This window comes from Corylus avellana, chromosome 1 (assembly GCF_965113065.1).
Source record: "Corylus avellana chromosome 1, dhCorAvel1.hap1.2, whole genome shotgun sequence".
Classification (NCBI taxonomy): Eukaryota; Viridiplantae; Streptophyta; class Magnoliopsida; order Fagales; family Betulaceae; genus Corylus; species Corylus avellana.
The window spans coordinates 22,987,832-23,004,834 of record NC_142490.1 but is presented as its reverse complement, the minus strand read 5'-3'; the positions used below and the strand labels follow the sequence as shown (position 1 = coordinate 23,004,834).

At 35.8% G+C, this 17,003-nt stretch overlaps 1 protein-coding gene across 1 annotated transcript; it reads right to left on the bottom strand.

The window, feature by feature from the left end:
- Positions 1 to 6,714: 6,714 nt before the first annotated feature.
- Positions 6,715 to 9,534, bottom strand: LOC132169481 (putative F-box/LRR-repeat protein At5g54820). The gene is made up of 5 exons (XM_088512313.1): positions 9,442 to 9,534; positions 9,108 to 9,194; positions 7,837 to 8,805; positions 7,603 to 7,746; positions 6,715 to 7,068 (listed from the first exon to the last, which is right to left on the bottom strand). The coding sequence occupies exons 1-5, from the start codon at positions 9,523 to 9,525 to the stop codon at positions 6,715 to 6,717; spliced, it is 1,638 nt and encodes a 545-aa protein (XP_088368439.1). The 5' UTR covers positions 9,526 to 9,534.
- Between the last annotated feature and the right edge of the window lie 7,469 nt (positions 9,535 to 17,003).

Genomic DNA, 17,003 nt, shown 5'->3' with positions numbered 1-17,003 from the left:
AAGTCCGAATTTTGGGGATTTCTCATATTTTTTTATTTATTTTTGTTATTTTCTTTATGTATGTATGTAAATGTAATAATGTAACACATGTGTATATTATTTGTTTGATGGGGTTAATTATTTCTCGAATGATTTACTTCCCCATCCAATGATTCATTTGTATTTCTTGGCTAGCCAATTTGCGCACATGCTCAGCCAACTAGAGCTATCAATTTCCGATATTATTTATTGATGCTTTCTCCCGATTTTGTTTGTAGATGATGGAAAAGTCAAATACAATACTTGACTTTTTCAAACGAAAAAATGCACAAACTTCAAATGCACAAACTTCAAATGTCAACATTGGCGATACATCATCGTCAACTTCTGATATCCCAATTTCTGAAAATTCTTCTAAAAGACTTCGAAGAGTTGATGGCAATGAATTTAATATTAGTTCATTGGAGTTTGATCCCGGATTGCGTCGTCCGATATGGGAATATGATGTTAATCACCGAGATGAAATTCGAAGAGCTTATATTAATGCTGGTCCGTACCGACCTTTGATCTCAAATTACCCGAAATCTGGAAAAGAAAGTCATCTTCGTAGCTTTCAACCCTCGTGGTACAATCTATTTCCTTCATGGCTTGAATATTCACGTGAGAAAGATGCAGCCTTTTGTCTACCTTGTTTTCTCTTTAATAAGCCATCTGGGCATTTCACACAACGTGTATTCACTATAGATGGATTCAGGAATTGGAAGAAAGTTAGAAATGGAAAAGATTGTGTTTTTCTCAATCATATAGGAAAAGATCCTACTTCATTTCACAGAGTTGCTGAGAAGTCATATGAAGATTTGAAGAACCAATCTCAACATATACAAAATGTATTTGAAAAGCTCACTTCTGAACAAATTGCAAACAATCGACTGCAGTTGAAAGCCTCAATTGATGTTGTTCGAGTGCTTGCATTTCAAGGTGTTGCTTTTAGAGGTCGGGATGAAAGTGTGAGTTCTACAAATCGCGGAAATTTTCTTGAGATATTGGGTTTGACGATTTCATATAATGAACAGCTTGCTGAAGTGATCGCTAAAGCTCCCAAAAATGCCACTTACACATCACCAATAGTACAAAAACAAATTTTACACGTTTTTTCAACCAAAGTAAAGGAAATAATTCATAATGAAATTGGTGATGCAAAGTTTTGCGTAATTGTTGATGAAGCTCGTGATGAGTCAATGAAGGAGCAAATGGCTATAGTTTTAAGATTTGTTGATAAGAATGGCTTTGTGCGAGAATGCTTTTTTGGACTTGTTCATGTCTCTGATACTGTGGCATTAACCTTAAAAACAGGTATATATTCTGTATTGTCTAAGCATCAACTAGACATTCAAAATATTCGAGGGCAAGGATATGATGGCGCAAGTAATATGCGAGGGGGGTGGAATAGGTTGCAAGCTTTGGTTTCAAATGATTGTCCATATGCCTACTACATTCATTGTTTCGCACATCGTTTGCAATTGGCATTAGTGGCGGCATCAAAAGAAGTCATTTCTGTTAATCAATTTTTTAGCAAATTGAATATTGTTGTCAATTTTGTTTGTGCCTCATGCAATCGGTATGAAGAATTGCGGGTTGCCCAAGTTGCTGAAAATGCTTACATGATTGCAATTGATGAGATTGAGAGTGGAAGGGAACTTAATCAAATTAGTACGCTACAACGACCTGGAGATACGCGTTGGAGTTCTCACTTGAGATCAGTTTCTAACTTGATCAAAATTTATAGTCCAGCTTGTGAAGTTATTGTTAAAATCATTGATGTTGGAACTTCTTCTTCACAACGAGCAGAAGCTGATTCAATTCATCAGGTAATGACTTCATTTGAATTTGTATTCATCTTACATCTCATGAAAGAAACTATGCAGATCACCGATCATCTATGTCAAGCATTGCAATCCAAATCTCAAGACATTTTAAGAGCCATGAACCTTGTTTCATCCACTAAAAGGTGTATTCAACAATATAGAGATGATAAATGGGAAGTTTTACTTACCAAGGTGAAGTTATTTTGCAATAAACGCAACATAGATGTTCCAGATATGAATGCCAGTTATGTTGAGAGAAGAGGTCGAGCTCGCAATCAACGAACTGACTTTACAATTGAGCATCATTATCGTGTAGATATTTTTTGTGCTGCAATAGATTCTCAATTGCAAGAATTAAATCGCCGGTTTAGTGAGCATGCAGTGGAGTTGCTTATTCTAGGCTCGGCACTTGATCTTCGAGCTGCAAGTGAGTCTTTTAGAATTGATGATATTTGTCAGTTGGTAAATAAGTTTTATCCACAAGACTTTACCGATCTTGAAAAAGAACAGTTGGAAATAAAATTTCACCATTATGAGCATAATATAGTTCAAGATTCAAGTTTCCAAGGATTGTTAAATATTTCCGAATTGTGCCAATGGTTGGTTAGAACCGGAAAATCAACTATCTACCAACTTGTTTTTCGAGTTGTTGTGCTTCTGCTTACTCTTCCCGTTTCTACCGCAACTACAGAACGAGCATTTTCAGCCATGAATATCATCAAAACTAAGCTTCGCAACAAAATTGAAGATGAGTTTCTGACGGATTCTCTGATGTTGTACATCGAAAAAGAAATTGCTGCGACACTTAGTACATATTCAATCATAGATGATTTTCGGGATATGCAAACACGACGGGTTCTATTTTGATAGGTGTTTGAGCTAAAATTTGAAATATTTTATGACACAACTATCTATATATCTTTTTCTCCGTATGTTTATCTTTTTGTTAAAACTGAATTGAAGTTTTTTTTATTTATTTATTTTTGTATACATTACTTTTTGTATTTTGAATTTATACCTCGGTCCCCCCCAATCAAACTTTCTGAATCCGTCCCTGGCCATGATGATGGGTAAGGAGCTGGGTGGCGCGGGATGTATACTAGAAGGAGATGCTCAGCAGATTATCAAGGCCATTATCTCTCCGGATCCATGTCGAAGTAGTTATGGGCACTTCATAGAAGATATTCAGAATGGGATGCAGTCTATGGGTAATGTGTGTGTAGTACACTGCCCAAGGGAAGCAAATTTTGCGGCGCACGGGTTAGCAAAAAATGCTACCGATCATGTCATAGATGCTTCATGGAGGGAGGAGATTCCACCATGCATTTATGGTATTGTAAGGAGGGAGGAAGTCATTCCCCCTCCATGAATGTACTTTTCCACTGTGATTTTTTGAATAAGAATCTCAACTTTTCAAAAAAAAAAAAAAAAAAAAAAAGGAAGGAAGTTTTTCTTCATGTTCATTCTATGTATTAATCCTTTCTTTGGTAATTAATAATATTATTCAATATTTCTTTCAAAAAACTTGTGAAACTTTTAATACCAAACGGTCATAACATTAAAGGTTTAAACCCTCAAGTTGACCAACGTAATAAATCTTAGAAAACCATTTGGTCATAAAAATTGTTAATGACCAACGGTCATAACTGATATTTTCTCAAAATCTCATATCTTAAAAACAGCCATTAATGTTTAGAAAAATAATAATAGCGGTTAATAATTATAAAAATATCAATGCATGTCAATGACTAAATGGTCAGACAAGATTTAATGATTTGTAACAATATTAATGACCAAACGGTTATAAACCAAAATGATTAAAGCTGATTTTTATTTTTAATAAAAAACTCATGAAGACAATATCAAATGATAAAACATTTTCAAATGACCAAAAAATGAATATTTATAACAAATATTACAACAAAAACAAGAGAGAGAAAGAAATGGTGTTACTATGGAAGAGAGAAAAATAGAGAGACCAGCCACCATCGTATCCTGGCAAAAGAAGAGTTTGTATTTCTGTCTTTTGTATTTTTTTTGGAAAATAATCTCTATTGAGTGATAGTGAGATTTGAGTGTATTGAGGTTTTAGGTCTGAGTGATTTTCTTTCTACTATATAATTTTTGTACTCTTTCATATTGAATTTTTTTCATGATAGCCACTGCTAGTAGACGTACCTCACATTAAAGGAATCACTTAAATCTTAGTATTATTTTATGTGTGATTGTTCTCGGATTATTTATTATTATTTTATTTTAGTATTATTTTTGCACAACAAAAAGCAATTGTAGAATCCTGAAAATGTGCCTCAAAACATGTATGATCCTTTTAATGTCTGATTCCCATGGAAGAATTTATACACGTGACTCCTTCATAATTAATGTACTATTATTCAAATATCAATTATATTTGATAATTTTTTGAAAATTGTTCCCGTTGTATAATTAATAATTTTAATACTATAGTGTTCTACTGAAACATCTACGCAAGTCGCACAAGATAAGCTCAAGGACACGTGTTCCTTCAGAGGTAGAAGCTGAAAATCTAGCCTATCTTCTCAATGAGTAATGTTAAAAGAAAGATTAGAGTATTTTTTGTGTTATCTCAAATGTAATGTAACTTTTAAAATTACTATTGAATTTGAAAGAATTATTACAAACGTCTCATTCTCAGTACCATTATTTTCACACTGTATGAACACATTTTGGCCCACTGCTTATTTGAACGGGTCAGACGGCAGGTCGTATTAGGTTAACCCTACACACATGACCCATTTAATAAAAAACATGTCAGAGTCGACCAAAATACAACCCATTTGACATGTTATTTGATAAAATCAAAAAAAGGAAAAAAAAAATGACAAATATAAACAAAATAATATATCACAGTAATAATAAATTCAACATATTACTTGAAATAATGCTACATTAAAGAAATGAGATGTTTATTTTAAGCTTTTTTATATTACTTGAAATAATGTTACATTAATCAAAGAAACGTAAACAGGGGCTACTCACATTTTAACACAAGCGGAATCAATTAAAAGAATCAAACAAAACCTGGATATACTGTTCTCCAATCATCTGAGAGGACTCGAGTTGCCGGAAAAACTCCCGGCCACACGCTCCAAACTCCTCAAATTTCTCCTACTACAGCTTTCTATTCTAATTATCTTTGTAATTTTTTTTTAATATTTATTTGTTATCAATTTAACCAACACTAGTAATGCAAATGTGTCGAATCCATCTTCAGCGTGGTGTGTTTCGTACGACTTGTTATATGAAAAGATGAATTTAATCATTGAAGACCACCTAGACGTGTACCAGCTCAATACGTGACATTAAATTTGAACCGCTTATAAGTTGTATTTGTTAATTTGGTGGTGTAAAATATTAAAAATATTTTGTCCTTTTTCAATATTTAATACAGCAAAAAATGTTTTCAGATGGTAGCTCAATCGGCTAGGGACTATTATTTATGAAACAGAGATCACTAGTTTAAATCTCCTCTCTTCCCCCTCTTGTGCGGACAAAAATCAAAAGGAAATGAATGACAAAATAAATGAAGCCAATGAGTGAATATCTCACCTTAATGCCATGCTCAAGGGAGTAGAGTTCCCAGCAGGCATTATCGGCCTGACCCATGTGGATTGAAATGCACTTTCTCATTTTCTTAGAGATTACGAAGGGTAAAAGATCGAAGAGCGACATAAGGGTGAAAGAAGGGTGGCTGGGGGTGGCCGGCCACCCTCTAAGGCAAAATGGGGGTTTTCAAAATTTTTTTTTAATATATATATTAATTTTGTATATGGACACATGTCAAGATTTTAGAAATGCTGACGTAGATTTCATCAATTTTTGGATGGAACTTTGACGGAGGTATTTCCTGTGATAAAAACTAAATCCTAAGGGGGCAAAAAATAAAGTTTTTAAACCATAAGGGGGCAAAAAGGTATTTAACTATTGTTTTATTCGATAAGTACGAATTTATTAAAAAACAAGACAACCAAAAGCCAGAGGGGTCCATACTAACAATCTTTTACAAGGAAGCAAAAAGGCACAAGCAAAACTAAAAGATTACATTAGAAAAATTCCAAAATCAAACTAAAAAGCGATTATACGAAGAATCGTGGACACCCTTAAAGGAGTTGACTTTTGATCAGTTTTTTGCTCATAAACTTTATCGAGTTATGGCTAATGAAGAATGGCTCATTAGTTATAGTCAAATGTTTGTGGAGTCCCAGGAAGGAGGTGCCTCTGATCATTTCCTTGCTGTCATTTTAGTTCGGAAAATTTAGAGTTTTGGTCCAAAACCGTATTAAGTTCTTTAATTTTTGGGAAGATCATGTTGAGTTCTTGTCGTGAGTAGAGCAGGGCTGGCAATTTGATGTTGATGGCAATCCTATGTTCCAGGTTGTACTCCAAGTTAAAGGCTGTTAAGAGGATTCTTAAAGCATGTTGATCGTACCCTCTTCCTTTTTTTCTTCAGTTGTAAGAAATAAAATCAGATATTAGAAAATAAATGTTAATACATAATTATTTATCTGAGAATAAACTTGATTTTAAGATACATTAACCGGCCAACAACGAAGTTTGGCGGAGTCTCACCGCCAAAGACAAAAGGAGTCGCGCCTTAATCAAAAAAATCACATCTCAACTTCACTCAAAAATTATAATTCTTCATTCATTTCAAAACTATTATAAAAGAACATTTGAATAGACGGACAAAAACGTTAACCCTAACTTGACAGACTTTGGGTCAAGCCCATTACTGAATTACAAATAAAACTAAAAAATCTAAGTAAAACTAAAAGACCCAATTCTTTATTTTTCATGTACATTTCCCTCCACGAAATAATAACAAAAAATATCACTCAAGTACTAAATTAACAGTAAATGGCACCTTTGGACCCAAAATTTTGAGAATTTGCTCTTGTTTGATTCCATCTTTGTATAAGTCAACAACCAAACATTCACCGTCGCCTGAATAAACTGTTACTTCTCGAACAATTCTCATCTTCTCAAGAAGATGAGCATTTTTTAGCAGAAGTACCGCAAGGTCAAATTGAATTGGATAACCACAAAATCCACGTAGCACTACTTCCTTCAGACATTGATGTTGACGATATTCTTTAAGAGGTATCTTTTTGTGCTCTGTGTAATCTGCTCCATCGACTATCTTTTGGTGCTCTATTTTCTCTTCATCGGTGCAGGGAAGTTGAAGCTAAAAACAAGAAAGAAGCAAAACATAAATAAGCTTTCACTACAAATCCTTGCTAATATAATACTAAACAGTAGGTGCTATTAACTCAAAGCTAGTAAACCAAGTTTTTTGTTTTTTTCAGTTAGCTTTCAGCCTAAATTTAGTAAGTCGGCAATGAAATCACTAATAATCATTTCCACTCTCCAATCACGAATCCTTCCAAGAAAGTGAATACATAGTGCATTGGAAATTATACCCTAAAAATATCTTTGCGACAAATCCTTCTTGATGTCATAGAAACAATAGGTGAAATCCACGTTTAAAAGAAAATCTTTCAGATAGTGGTGTGAAGAAAAGTGTAATAAATCGCGAAACTAAGTCTCCGCCTTGTTACCTTAAGAACCAATACTTCCATCAATCCAATTACAAAACACAAATATTTGTCCAAGCCGTGAGACTCCAAAATATTTTTGATGAATACTCCTCCAAGGAACAAAAAGGCATGTGCAACTCAACAACCCAATAAAAATGTGCTTGTGATATAAGATAACTTACATCCATTTCAAGTTCAACCAATGAAGGAGCCGCCTCCAAAAAAGCAGAGGTTAGGTCCAGCAGGATTTTTCTAAATCTTACACCTAATAGCTTCAACAGCTTGAGTCTAGTAAATGTGGTTAAGTGCTTAGGTATTATATCAATCTGAAAGAAAATGGAAAGAAATAATTATCTAGAGACATAATATTCAATGATGACAAAAAATGCAACTAAAAAATTTTGTTGTGCCAATACCTGGACCAATGGAATGACCACTAATAAAGTCTCAAGTAGAGGATAGTCTTTTGCAAGTGTGCCAAGGATATATGTCATTTGAGTTCCAGGATCATATTGCAAATTTGGAAGAGTAAAAGTCGTACATATTCTAACAAGTTGTGCACAGTTCTTTAACAAGACCTGCCCAAACATCTTTGCGTCGTACTCAATTGATGCAATACTCATGGCATCATGAATTTCAACTTTTTCTAAAGGATCGCAACGAAATATCCTCAAGTGTCTCAGCCTGAGAAACCGACATCCACTAGATAATTTCAAAAGCAATGGACAACGGCATTTGTTCATAGTAAACCATTCTAAAGATGGGCAACCATTCAAAATGTTATCCACATTCTCTTGACTTAAACTTGTATTTGTCAATGAGAGGGATGAAAGGGAGTTCAAGCCATTGAAATTTGCTGGAATACTTGGGCTGCAAAAATTCAACGACAAATGTTTTATCTTTGACTGTTTCCCTGCTTGATCAAATAGCCAATATGGAAATTTATAGAGCTCACGAGACAAGTCTGACAAATGATGTTCAAACAGGTTGATAGAAAGATTTTGAACTTGCATATCAATTGCAAACTGAATCCATCGATCAACGTCGCAACCATGATCACTACCCAACGGATACTCGACCCTAAAGGAATCTACCTTTTTGCCGACATAGAGTTCCAGAATATGGTTGGCCCATCTAACAAATCTTCCCCTTTGCTTCTCTTTCCACTGAGGATGCTGGCTTTTGAAATGGTTCAAGCTTAAAAAATATCCAAGCATGTTTTTGGGATCTAGGTCAAGGTTAGAAGAGGTCTTAGAAAGGTATCTCCATCTTTTTGAAAGGATGCTAGTAGTGGCAGCTTCCCTCATTGATATTAATGATATTATAGAAGAAAGAATGTCCTCAGGCAATCTACCAGTCAGATCGGCCACCGGGGCACTGTCAATCTATGTGCACACAAAATAACAAAAACAAAATTAACTCTTGTGCATACCAAGATTCCAAAGTAAAAGGAGGCCTTTGTTGTTGTTTGTTTGTTTGTTTTTTTTTTTTTTTTTTGACATGTTCGAACAAGTAGGGGAGATGATTCGAACTAGTGACCTCCACTTCAAGAGGCATGGTCCCAACCGATTGAGCTACCTCTTGGAGACGGAGGCCTTTGTTGTTAGCAATGCTAAAGGAACAATTTAGGGACGGTTTTTTAATATAATGTGAATAACATAGAAACATATCTAAAACGTAAACTTACACCAAGCAAAGTCTTGGACTGAGATTGTGGCCACTTAAGTCTGGAAATTTGGTTTGTTGGCAACCGGTCCAACATTATCTTGTCAATCTGATAATAAAAGAGCAATGAAGCTCTCGATTAGATGACATTGCTATAAGATGAAGCATTTAGGCTCTAAGAAACCAAAAATAAAAACCATAATGAGACCAACAACAACAACGACAATAACAGGAACAATAGTAATAACATTCCAAGGGTCTTATCGATCAACAAGTATTGATTATTCTATGAAATTGTTCCATAAATTGATAATTATAAAGCGATGGCGACTTGGGAATACATCAGCAATAGATACCTCTGGCACGGAAAATCCAAAACAATACTTGGGAATGCAATTAACGGAGCCCTCGGGCCGTATTTCCTCCCGTTTCCGCTCCATTATCACCAACTCCTCCTCTCTGGATACAAACTTTGAGCCCACAAAAACTTTGAATCTTTTTCGGATTTCTTTGTCAATCTGGTACTTCACCTACCCATCCCCTCACACCAGAAGCGTGAGTCTACCAATATGAACACGGACTTTTTTTCGTTTATTTCCTTAAAAAAAAAAAAAAAAAAAAAAAAAATTATACGAAAATTATATCAAATCGCCACAGCACCGTGGACTGAATGCTCATTAGGGTCAAATTATTTTAGATATTTTGATTTAATTTGAAATTTTGTTTTCTCCAACAAAGAAATAATATAATTTTTTTAAAATAAATTAATAAATCATTAGGGGTGTTTCTCTTTTAATATATATATATATATATATATATATTGAAATATCCATACAGGAGAGGGGGAGAGTTGAATTAGTGACATGTTGAATTAGTGACCTCCACTATAATTCATTTAAGAATAATTGGCGCCTTTTTGGTCATATTGTGGAGGATACGCGGGGTGTCTTGCAAAATTTCTCAAGGTGGAGATGTAGGTTTATACACCATGAAGCTGATGAAGCAGCACATCGACTCACAAGGGAGACTATTACAAATGGCAGTGATAGGGTTTGGAGAGATCAAACTCCAGATTGTATTAGTGACATTATTTTGATGGAGCAAGTTGCTCTATCTTTTGATTGTTGATGGAGGCTTATGCTCTACCTCATTTATTTTATCAATGATAATCATCAAATTTATTTTCAAAAAAAATATATTTCCTCTTTTTTCATGTTCATTTTGTATATTTTTTATGTACATAAAATGTCTTATGCTTTTAATAATATTTGTCGACTAATTATAAGAAAAAAAAAACAAAAAAAGTAATGGTCAACATCTTTTTTATGTACATATTGTATTTTAAACCAAAAATACAATAGCAATAAATTAATTCAAATACCATTAAATTTAAACCCAGATATTAAAAAATGGCAATTATTGACAAGCCAATATCCAGTTCTTTTTTTTTTTTTTTTTGAAGAAAAGGATATTGAATTCTCATTGAAATCAGCAGGTGAGAGCATGACGCTCCACCATAACAAGTGCATTGATACAATCAGGCGGCTCAGAAAGCCAAAACCTATCCACTACACTCGTTGTTGCTTCTTTTGAGAGAACATGAGCTATACGATTCCCTGTACGCCTGACAAATGACATCCTCCATGGCTGTAAATCTGCAAGCTCCCGTTTAATATCAACCGCGAGAAGGCCCACTCTGCTCTAGTCCTCCTCCAGTGAGTTGACCGCAGCAACCACCACTTGCGCATCGCCCTCAAAATGGGCAGGCTTAAACCCCCGTGCTTTGCACATACGAACAGCCAACAGAGCCCCCCATGCCTCAGCCACGGAAGGGTCAAGGTTGCCAACAAGAGTCTTGCATGCAGCTGCAACCAACCGCCCCTCCTCATCCCTGACCACCACCCCAAACCCCATCAATCCCTAGGATGCTAGGACAGAAACATCCCAGTTTACCTTCAACCATCCCGGTGATGGTGCAGACCAGTACTCGGGATGAACAGGGTGTGTTGGTACAGGTTGGACATCCCCCTGTAGCAGTCGCCAACGAATACTCTTCCACAAAGCGAAGCGCGCCTTGAATCAAGATGTTAGGAGGTGTAAAAGCCCGACCAAAGACCACATCATTTCTTCTTAGCCACAGACGCCGGGCTATGCCAACAAATTGTCGAGTCTCCTCCGGATCACATTTTGCAAAAACTTGATCAACCACCTGACTGAACTGGTCTCCATCGATCGACAGTTTTTGTAATTTAACCCCTCTCATTCACCACACGTCCATGGCCGAAGGACACTGCCAGAGGATGTGTATGGTTGTTTCTTCTACTAGGCCACATATCGGACAGAGAATCTCATCTGTAATCTTCCTCCTATATATGTTTGTCCGTGTAGGGAGGATGTCATGGCATACTCGCCACAGAAAATTCTTTTCCACCGGTGGTACTTTCAGCCCCCATATACCACGCCAAAACCCTTGGCTTTCCCTCCCTTTTGAGCTCTCTGCCACCCCCTTTGCTTCTAAATCCAGCTGCATATAATAGGCACTCCGGACAGAGAAAGAACCATTTTTGGTCCCTCTCCATATTTGCCTATCCTCTTGTTTTGTGCTACTGACCGGGATGGAATAAATCAATTGGATATCTTCCTTGGAAAAAATATTTTCCAGCAAATCCGCTTTCCACCATGTCGTATCCTCATCGATAAGACTACATACTCTGGCATTTGGATCCGAGCCCTGCAGTGGAGATTGCACCATGAAGGTAGATGGTCGTGGAATCCATCGATCTTTCCAAATGCGCACTTTAGAACCATCACCGATCCTCCATATTAAGCCCTCCTTTAATAGTTCGCGCGAACTATGTATACTTCGCCAAGCAAATGACGGATGAGTACCCAACTTAGCTTCAAGAAAGTTACCACCCCGGTAATACTTCTCTTCCATGATTCACGAGAGAAGACTATTCGGTGATTGCCATAGTCTCCATCCTTGTTTAGCTAGGAGGGCTTTATTAAAGCAACCCAAGTCTCGATATCCCAATCCGCCATTGGCCTTTGATGCACCCAAACGGGTCCAACTCATCCAGTGCACCCTCTTGGTCTCCTGGTAGCCCCACCAGAATTGTTGCATGAGGGAATTAATCTCCAAGCATAAGGATCGCGGAAGTCGAAAGACGCTCATACTGTAGGTTGGAATAGCTTGGATAACAGCTTTAAGCAGGATCTCCTTTCCTGCCTGGGAAAGAAATTTCAGCTTCCAATCCTGTAACCTCCTCCATACCCGGTCTTTAATATTTTTAAACGCCGCCACCCGCGATCTTCCCACCAAGGCGGGGAGACCTAAATAGGTATCAAACCGCTGTGTAACGGGAATACCTGCTGCCTCCACAATCTTCTCCTTTTCAGCCTGGGAAGAATTCTTGCTAAAAAATAAAGCAGTTTTATTGTTGTTCAACCGTTGCCCCGAGGCTTCTTCATATATATGGAGGAGACGGGTCAAAAAATTCCACTGAGATAGACTAGTCCTGCAAAAAAACAAACTGTCATCGGCAAAAAAGAGGTGGCTTACACGGGGTCCTAGTTTAGAAGTAGGGACACCCATGAGAGACCCCTCATTGTTTGCTTGGATCAGCAATGTACTCAAGACCTCAACACATATAAGAAACAAGTAGGGAGAAATTGGATCCCCTTGTCGGAGACCCCTTGTTGGCACTATCTCCCCGCATGCCTCACCATTTACCAACACCGAATATTTCACAGAAGATACACACATCATTATCAAGTGAATCCACCTGTCTGCAAACCCCATTTTCCTCATTGTTTCTTCTAAAAAACTCCACTCCACCCGATCATATGCTTTACTCATATCCAATTTAACTGCCATAAAACCTCTCCTCCCCTTCATCCGAGAATTCATGGTATGAAGGGTTTCATAGGCAGCCAGAATGTTATCGGTTATAAGCCGACCATGAATAAAAGCGCTTTGAGTCGGGGATATAATACGAGGCAAAATTTTCTTCAATCTGTTCGCAAGGACCTTAGAGATTATTTTATATAATACGTTACACAAACTGATGGGGCGAAAATCAGTAACATACTCGGGGTTCCTCACTTTAGGAATCAAAACAATATTTGTTGAATTCAATGTGGAGGGCATAACACCAGAATTTAAAATATCAAGAAGAGATTTACCAACCTCACAACCCATAGTCGACCAATGATGTTGGAAAAAACCCGCAGGGAGACCGTCGGGTCCTGGGGCTTTAAGAGGGCCCATTTGGTTTATGGCTATATCAATTTCTTCCCATTTAAATTCCTGCAGCAGATTTTCATTCATCTCATCCGATACCCGTCGGTCGAGAAACTGTAAACAAGATTTCCTCTCCACTGTAGGGCCTGTCGAGAAGAGGTCAGAAAAATATTCACTAAAAGCACTCCGTATCTCCTCATGGGACTCACACACCGACTCGTCTATCATTCTAAATTATTGATAGACGATGTCGTTTTAACAACGCAGTTAAACAAACAAAACAAAATAAGAAAACATATAAAACGCGTCACTGGGAACAAGAATAACGTTCAAGAAAAAATAAAATCTAATAATAATAACATTTTGCTCAAAAAATTGACATGCCATTAGCATGATCAGTGGAGGGCCTGCGGGCATGTATTTGGATTCCCTTTAGCAGTATAAATCCTTTTAAATGGCTAACGTCAAATTATTTTCTTAAATGAAAAAAATAAGCTATTATATATTAATCTTTTGGGTTAGGTCCATAATTTGATCCAAATGCTTAACTTACACGGACAGTATACCAATTAACCTAACCGATGTCGGTATTAAAAATTCATACCAATTTTTGAACCACAAGAGTCGGTTAACAGTTAATTTCAAGTCAGTCATCGTAGATAAGCGGTCGATAATCTGTAGGCAGTAAATTTGCACACCCCTACATATAAGTACCAAGACTTGAACAACGAGGATTCCATGTTGTCTAAATTACACACAATTTGGGCAGCCAAGAAGGCTTCATTTTCAGTTCTCCCAAAAAAGCTTCATTTTCACTTTTATAGAGACGCTTCTTCTTCATAAAATTTAAAGAAAACAGTTGACTCTACCAGGATCCTACTTTGTGCCTCTTTCTCTATATAACTCTTGAGGAAATACAAATAAAGTAGTTAAATAAAATAACAGAAAGTGGGTGAAAAGAAGAGAACAAAGAGCAAGTTCTCTCAAGTGCTCAATAGTATCTGGTAGTATTATTAGTAGTAGCGTAGATAGGGTTTAAGGGTATTTTTGTCTCTTTTTTTTTTAATTAGTACGTACTAGGATAAATTTAGATTAAGGATAATGATTAGTTACTTTTTAGGCTTTAGTGTTTTCTTATAAGAGATTACATGGGAACTCTCTTCATTGTTTATCAATAAGATTGCCTTTCTCTAGCTTGTTAGTTCCTTAAAAGAAGTTAATGATTTTGTACACTTCAGTACCCTAAAGAGTTTTTATTTCCTCTAATTAATATATATAAACTTAACCTAATGACTGGGGAAGCCTGTATAAATTATAAATATTGCTCTAGGGCTCTTTGCTTTTTCTCCTTATATCTGAATATTTCAGAATTTCAATACTCAATTCAACTTTAGAATATTGGACCAAATGTCAAAATGAAAATTAAAGTTGTCTAGAATTTAATGATAACTATCACTGCAGTCAAATTCCGTCAAAATACTTAACGAATTTCGTTAGACCACTAGCAGCAGATGCCGTATATACCATTCACTTCCTTATGTTTAGAAAAAAAAAATTTAAAAAAAAAACTACAAAAACTTACTCACATCAGATTCCCTACATTTAACCAACTCTCAATGGTTCTAGGGAACCAAAAGTGGTTCCTTGTACATTATTTTAATATGAATATTTATCTTTTCTCTCTCCTCTTTCATCTTTTTGTCTTTAATTAGGGATTGTGTTGAGATTTTGTGAAAAGAGTGGGAGTAAGTGGGGAACTTATATTTTGTAAATAAATAATATTTTAATAGTATAAGAAAAAGTAAGGGAAACTATTGTGAAATATATTTTCATAGAGAAACAAAAAGTAGTATTGTGCCATAAACTTAGAGAAAATCATAGGATTCTTTCCCAAATCTACCTTCCAGGGCCTTAACAAAATCTTCCCAACTACCAAAACATTTGGCATCTATTTCTTGAAACCATATTAGGGCCTTACCTTCCACATGAAATGAAGCAATTGTAAGCCCTATTCCTTTTTTTTTTTTTTTTTTAGAATCATTTAGCATATCAAATTTACCCTTAGAAATATAATTTTTTTTGGTTCCTGCAATTGTATTATAAATAATTAAATAAAATAAAAATAGATTTCATGTTGGACAAAGTCTCATTGCCCAACAATAGAATTTGGCAAAGTCTCAAAGTCAATAACAAAAGGAGTACCACCTTAAACAGAGAAATCTCATCTCATAAAAGTAATCTCACACAAAGATTATAATGCACCATTCGTTTAAAAATTGTTACTAAAGAACATTTAAATAGACTTACAAAAATCTTAACCCTAAATTGATTGATGTCTTGTCTAGATCCCATTATAATTCCCAGCCAATCTGCTTTTGTTCCAACAAGCTGGAGTATAGCTGAAAATGTGCTTTTAGCACAAGAGGTAGTTAAGGACTATCACAAGAATGAGGGTAAAGCTCGTTGCACTTTAAAAGTGGATCTCATGAAGGCTTATGACTTGTAAAATTAGCTGCTGCTATAAAGAAGGTGCTGCTGGAATTCAAAAGCTTGTCTGGTCTAAAGCTAATCCTGAGAAAAGCACAATTTTTTTTGTGCTGGTATCTCTTGTGGAGACAAAGATGAGATTACTAATTGTCTGCAAATAAGGGAGGGTAATCTCCCTGGCCGATATCTTGGAGTGTTTTTAATTTCAACTAGATCAAAAGCTGCCAATTGTTCTTCCCTGTTGGAGAAAATTACTGGTAGGCCAGGACTAGTTCTTGGTTATCCAAGAATCTTTCCTTTGTGGGTAGACTCAGCTGATCTCTTCAGCGCTTTACAGTACCCAGGTTTACTGGACTTGTATTTTTATCTTGCCTAAAAGAGTCATTCGAGATAATGAACAAAAGTTCAATAGAATTTTATGGAATGATAAGGTTGAAGGTGTTGCAAAAGCAAAGTGTCTTGGAAAGATTTATGTGCCACTAAGAAGGTAAGGGGCTTGAGGATAAAAAATTTGCAAAATGCTCAGTTGGGCTTTGGGTCCTCTACTACATCTGTCCAAACCAATTCTTCTTGTGGCCCATGTAATAATCTAGCTGCGTCCCAGTTAATTTGTATTTTTTTTTTAATTTGAACTCAATTTATAAAATATTTGTATAGCCCAATGTTTACAATTTAATTTGTATTTTTATATTACAATTTATAATTGTATTTAGTTCAAAAATTGAATCAAGCCCATCTAAAAAATCCCAAAAAAAAAGCTTTAAAAAAAACAAGACCATATAAATTATGTTCAATCAACGATAATGGCGGTGAATTGGGTAGATCAATGAATATCTTGACTATCAGTAAGCAGAGTCAAGAACTTCAGTAGGCGACAAGTATTGGTTATTCTGAAAGGTCTCACCTTTCATGAAATTGGGAACACATAGATGCGGCTACTGGACAATCAGCTATCAAGTAATCCATCAAATTTTCAATATCTATTTCTTGAAACCAGATTAGGGCCTTACCTTCCATATGAAATGAAGCAATTGGAAGCCTCAGTTCTACTGGAGTATTTTTTGGTAGAAGCTGTTCTTTTTTTTTTTTTTTTTTAGAATAGTCATTTAGCATACCAAATTTACCCTTAGAAATATAATTTTTTTGGGTCACACAAATATGCAACAAGTTCTTGCACACGGTATTATA

Coding starts and splice junctions, on each gene's coding strand:
- LOC132169481 (XM_088512313.1), bottom strand. CDS start 9,525: ATGGAGCGGAAACGGGAGGAAATACGGCCCGAGGGCTCCGTTAATTGC. Junction 9,195..9,441: donor TTGGATTTTCCGTGCCAGAG/GTATCTATTGCT, acceptor TTTTATTATCAG/ATTGACAAGATAATGTTGGA. Junction 7,069..7,602: donor TGGTTGAACTTGAAATGGAT/GTAAGTTATCTT, acceptor TCTTGTTTTTAG/CTTCAACTTCCCTGCACCGA.